This window comes from Lipotes vexillifer, unplaced genomic scaffold, assembly GCF_000442215.2.
Source record: "Lipotes vexillifer unplaced genomic scaffold, Lipotes_vexillifer_v1.1 scaffold322, whole genome shotgun sequence".
Classification (NCBI taxonomy): Eukaryota; Metazoa; Chordata; class Mammalia; order Artiodactyla; family Lipotidae; genus Lipotes; species Lipotes vexillifer.
In genome coordinates this window covers 453,091-458,146 of record NW_006776528.1, presented here as the reverse complement: position 1 = coordinate 458,146, position 5,056 = coordinate 453,091, and the positions used below count along the sequence as shown (strand labels likewise).

Genomic DNA, 5,056 nt, shown 5'->3' with positions numbered 1-5,056 from the left:
CCCCCCCGGGCAGCGGGTCTGTGCCCTGGTACGTTCTCCGTGCCTAGGGCTTCTGCCGCCTTTGGGTCCTAAGGCCTCCCTAACTTCCTTTGCTGCTGCCTGCGTTCTGTTCTGTCTGTCTTGGCGGCTCTGGGGAGAGTGGATGCCAGTTCCCCGTCCTCAGGCAGGAAGGGCAGTGCTGAGCGAAGCAGCCTGGCATCTCTGACTCCAGAGCCCTGCCGAGAATGGAAGCCACGTGGTGTTATGTCCCTTTACATATGGTAAATGTACTGATGTGTTGTTGGGTGACAACTCTAAAATGATAAGCGCCAGGGACTTCCCTGGCGGTCCGGGGGTTAGGGCTCGCATTTTCACTGCCAGGCCCCGGGTTCAATCCCTGGTCAGGGAACTAAGATCCCACAGGCCCAGCAGCATGGCCAAAAAAAAAAAAAAGTAAGCACCAAGGAGACGTGCTGGATTGGGAGGAGGACAGCTCCAGGTGCCCCAGCAGGCATTTAGCCATCTTCAGCCTGACCCTTCCTCACAGAAGCCTCAGGACCCCCCGGGGCTGAGCAGACCCCGATGTGTAACTGTGGAGCAGCCCAGCTTCAGACTGTGGCTTTTGGCCCGGCCTGCACCCGAATCACCGATTCCCAGCATCCCCCGACCCACACCAGCCCTGTCAGCTTTCTCCCTGGGACGGGCCTGGGCACCTCTGTGTTTCATCAGGCTCCCCGGGCTCCCATGGGAGAAGGGCTCGAACAGAGAGGGGGGGAGTGTGGGACTGGAGACTGGCGGTGAGGGGCAGGCATGGGGGGAGGGGCACGTGTTTGGGGCATAGGGGGCCCTGGTGTGAGAGGGAAAAGCTCTGGGCTGGGAGCCAGACGAAGCCAGTTCTCACCCGGCTCTGGGGGATTTGCCTCTGTCCAGCCTGTTTTCAGCAGGTGGCACTGGATCAGGGCTTCCTGACCAGGAAAAGAGGAGCGAACAACACACTCGCCCTGAAAGGTTTTAAACAATGCAGGCCGGGAATCCTGGCCACCCCCCGCCCCCGAGCCCTCCCGTGGTGCACGTCCTGGGAACAGGTGCAGAGTTGGCCCGTGAGTCTGTGCCTGTATGTGTGGCATCATCAGAGCCCCAAACGGGCCAAGGCCCCCCGCCACCACGAGGGTATGGTCATCATCCTGGCTCATCCTTGGTTCCCCAGCTACTGAGTGGGTGAGAGTCAGGACTCCAGAAGGCCTGGCTGTGGTCACCCCATCAGTAAAGCCCGGCAGGTGGGGCCAGGCAGGGGCTCACCCTTGTGTGTGGCGAGCAGGGGCGCGATGGTGCTCTGGTGCCACACGGTGACCAGCAGCGTCCAAGGCAGCACGATGAGGAAAATCGCAAGGATGTCCCGTCTCTTCGGCATCTCCAAGGCTGGCTGGGCCCACAGCTCCTCGTTACCTGAGCGACGGCAGCAGACGGCGGCGAGCACAGGGGAGAAAAGAACAGGAATGGGCCGGGTGGGCCAGGCACGGGGCAGCGGGAAGCTGAATGCTGGCCAGCAGGCCTGACCACGCTCACAACCCACCCATTGCCGAAGCAGGTCTGCGGAGTCCGGCCCTACCGGAGTCTGGTGGGTGTTGCCTTCTGGGGTGGGTCAGGAACCCTGCGGGGTGGACACCTGCAAGAGAGAGCAAAGGTGGCGGCCAGAGACCTGGGCAGAACGGGCCCCCGCTGGCCGGCTCCGGACGCACAGCATCGTGTTTTCAGGGTGGAGCCTGGCTTCTGCCAGTCCGTGGGGTGCGGCCAGCCTCTGTCCTCACAGGTGGCAGTGGGTGCTGCCCACTCAGGGTTCAGACACACCTGCCTGGGTTTAACCCCAACTCACTTCTGTGCCTCAGTTTTCTCATCTATGAAATGGGCACCTTCAGCACCTATTTCCCAAGGCTTCTGGGAATTAAATGCGTTAACACCCGTGGAGCCCGTGAGCTGGCACCAGATGGACACAGCAAGCACTCGGAACGAGTCAGCAGCTGTGATGGTCACAGGCTTGTGCCCAGATGGTTATTTCACAGCCTCGATTAAGGAGTCGGTGCTGGAGTGGACCCGGGCAGGATCTATTCTTGCGAAGCCCCCGCGGAGGTAGGGCGGAGGCCGTGCGCTGCAGCTGGGCGTCAGCCAGGGGACGTGCTCCCGGTGGGGCTGCCACGTCCCGGGGAGACGGCACTCAAATGGCAGCAGCAGGGGCTCCAGGAGAGGTGGCCTGTGGGCAGAGTTCCCCTCCGGCCCAGCTGCCCACGTGCCAGGAGACAGGCGCTCAGCCTCTGGACCGCCATGGAAACTGTCACATCCCAACGTTCACCTTCCTCCTCACTTCTGAGCTGAGTGCCGTGCAAGATGCAGCTGGGGTCCACAGGGGGAGGCGTGAGGGAGGACAGCCATGGGTGGCCCTGGCCTGTTCCGGTGTGTGGGCCACCCCAGTGCCCAGCACCGGCACACTGAGCCCCCGAGGCCGCTCGCTGCCCACCCAGTCCCAGGCAGACGCGCATCCATCTCCCGTGGAGCTGAGAGCCAGGGCTGAGCAGGATCTGGGCTCCCGTTTTGGAGGCAGTGTGTCCTCCTCCTTGCCTGGTCCTCTCTCTGCCAGCAGTCCCCATGCCTGGTGCAAGAACCATGTTGTCTTCCAGTGATGGGCACTGCGGTCTCCCGGGGTGGCCCCACTGCCCCTGACACCCCTGGCTCCACAGCCTCCTTGGAGGCAGATGGTGCACGGCCCACCCCCCTGCCACCGGGGTTAAACGGTGCAGGCACAGAGCAGGGAATGATCCTGGGGTGCGAGCTGTCTCCTCCACGCTCGTCGTGGCCCGAGCAGGTGGGAGCCCAGCATCCCACCCAGGATGCCTGTCTGGGTCTCCTGTGCTGTGTGAGCTCGTGCTACATCCACGCACAGCCCCTGCCCTGCTCCGAGGGCTGAGCTGGGGCCTCGGTTTGGTGGGGCTGTCTCAGGCCACGTGGCGGGGGTCAGGGGCGCTTCCAGTAGGGCTGGCTGGGAGGCCTCCTCTGGTCCTGTGATCGTCCTGGAGCTTTTCCAGGTATCCTGGTCTTGGGGAGGCTCTGGTTCCGGCGGGGAAGCCGTGGGGAGCTGGCCTGCCCTGGCACTCAGGCAGCTGCGCTGGGGCAGCCTCCAGCCTCCGGCACCTGCCCCTCCCTCGGCCGCCCGGGCTGCAGTTTGAGCAAAGAACAGCTGGTGGGGAGCATTTGTGGGGCCAGAGACGCACTTGACACTTCACGTTCAGTCTTCCCAACGCCTGGGCCGCAGGCGCTGACCTCGACCCCTTCCACCTGGAGTTTGCAGAGGCCGTGAGGGTCAGCATCTTGTCCAAGTCACAGTCGGCACACAGTGGAGCCAGACCTGAATCCGGGCCCTTTGGGTCTGAGCTGCATCAGGAGCTTGGGAAGGAGGGTCAGGCCCCAGAGCCCCTTCCAGGAGGCCCCCTGCAGGGCCCAGCACCCCCCTGGGGGGAGCAGGAGGGGTACTAGGAGAGGAAGGGGGGCCGTGGACGCGAGGGCCTTGGAGGGAGGCTCTGATCCCATCCGCTCTATCTGATCAAAACTTCTATGAAAGGAAGGGGATGGGGTGGGCAGAAAAGCTCTAAAAATAAACTTAGCCATAAACCCAGTTGTGCATTAATTACTCTGGAAGCCATTACGGCTTGAAAACCCCATAACTTTAATGGAGGCTATTACAAGCATAGCAGCAAAATCATGGAGCGAATTACCAGGCGGTTATCAAGCAGAGCAGGGAGAGCCCCCAGCCTTGGAGAGCACCAGCTGGCCAGCAGGGGGCGGGTCTGAGGGAAATGGGGCCTGGGCTTGGGCATCAGGGAGCAGAGGCCTGGGGGGACCTGGGCTGGGAGCAGGGGAAGCTACCCCAGACCCAGAGGCCCAAGTGTGAGACGGGGCTGCAAGGATGACCACTGGCCTCGGCCCACTTTTCCTGCCTGGCCCTGGAGGGGTGGCGGGCAGCCTGCCTGTGGTCCAGGCTCAAGCAGCCACAGACCCAGGGCCGCCCTGGGCCCTTGGTGGGCTCGGGCAGAGGAGTCAGTGCAAAGATGGAGGAGGGGCTCGGCCGCACCCAGAGCCAGGAGGAGGGGTACGGCAGGGAGACTGCGGTGCTTGAAGCAAGGTCCTGCCGGCGAGAGCGAGGGTGGGGCCCGGTGTCTGCTGAGGCCAGGACTCCCCACCAGCCACCGCAGTTCGTGTCCGTGACTGGCCACCGCTGCCCGGCCCCTCAGCAAGTGCAGATGGGGGGGGGCCTCGGTTGGACACAGACAAGGCTGTGCCGAGGGGCGTGTGAGCCCAATGGGACGGCACAGGGGACGTGAGGGGGCGGGACAGTGCTCTGGCTGCTTCCCCCGGGGCCCCTGCTTGTCCTCCTCGGCCTCCACCCTCGTCTCCACACACACGGCTGGACTGGGAGGTTCTAATGAAGTTTTAGTTCTGCCATTTTAGCACCCTGAGGTTAAGACAGGGCTCTGGTGAGAAAATGGGGTTGGGTGGCATTCAAGGCCAAAGTCAAAGCAAGAGGCCAGCGTAACAGCTTCCCAAGGAGCTCGGTCATGATTCATGGGCCAAGCAGCCCTAGAGATTGGCCACGTCTGGGGAGACCTAGTTATAGGAATTTGCCTATGGGTTTTAGGGTGTCATGGGCTGTGAGAACCAGGGGGTGTCTGGGACCCAGATGGGGGGCCCCGATGTGTCCAAGGCTGGGCTGCAGCCGGGCAGGCTGGACAGGAGAGGCTGGGCCTAGGGAGGCAGGGCCAGGGCAAGGTTGGCTTCCAGGCTGGACGATTCCAAATGCATGGATAGGCTGCCTCCTGAGCTGCAGGATTCAGACGAAAACCTCACCCGCGTCCCAGTACGTGTGGAGAAGGCTGGTTTACTTCCATTCAGCAAATCCTAGTTCAGCATCGGTGGTGGGCAAGGCCCTGCTGGACTCCCTGGACCACACGGCAGCAGGGAAAGGGGCTTCACATGGCTCCGTCCCATCCCTCGGGGAGGTGCTGCGGAGATGGCATGTGCACGTGTATGG

General features: G+C 63.0%; 1 protein-coding gene across 1 annotated transcript in view; it reads right to left on the bottom strand.

Moving 5' to 3' along the window:
* B3GAT1 (beta-1,3-glucuronyltransferase 1) overlaps positions 1-1,420 on the bottom strand; it is a 5,766-nt gene extending 4,346 nt beyond the window's left edge. The window contains 1 exon segment of the mRNA XM_007450393.1: positions 1,279-1,420. Coding sequence (XP_007450455.1) covers positions 1,279-1,390 — 112 coding nt within the window. The 5' untranslated portion in view covers positions 1,391-1,420.
* Between the last annotated feature and the right edge of the window lie 3,636 nt (positions 1,421-5,056).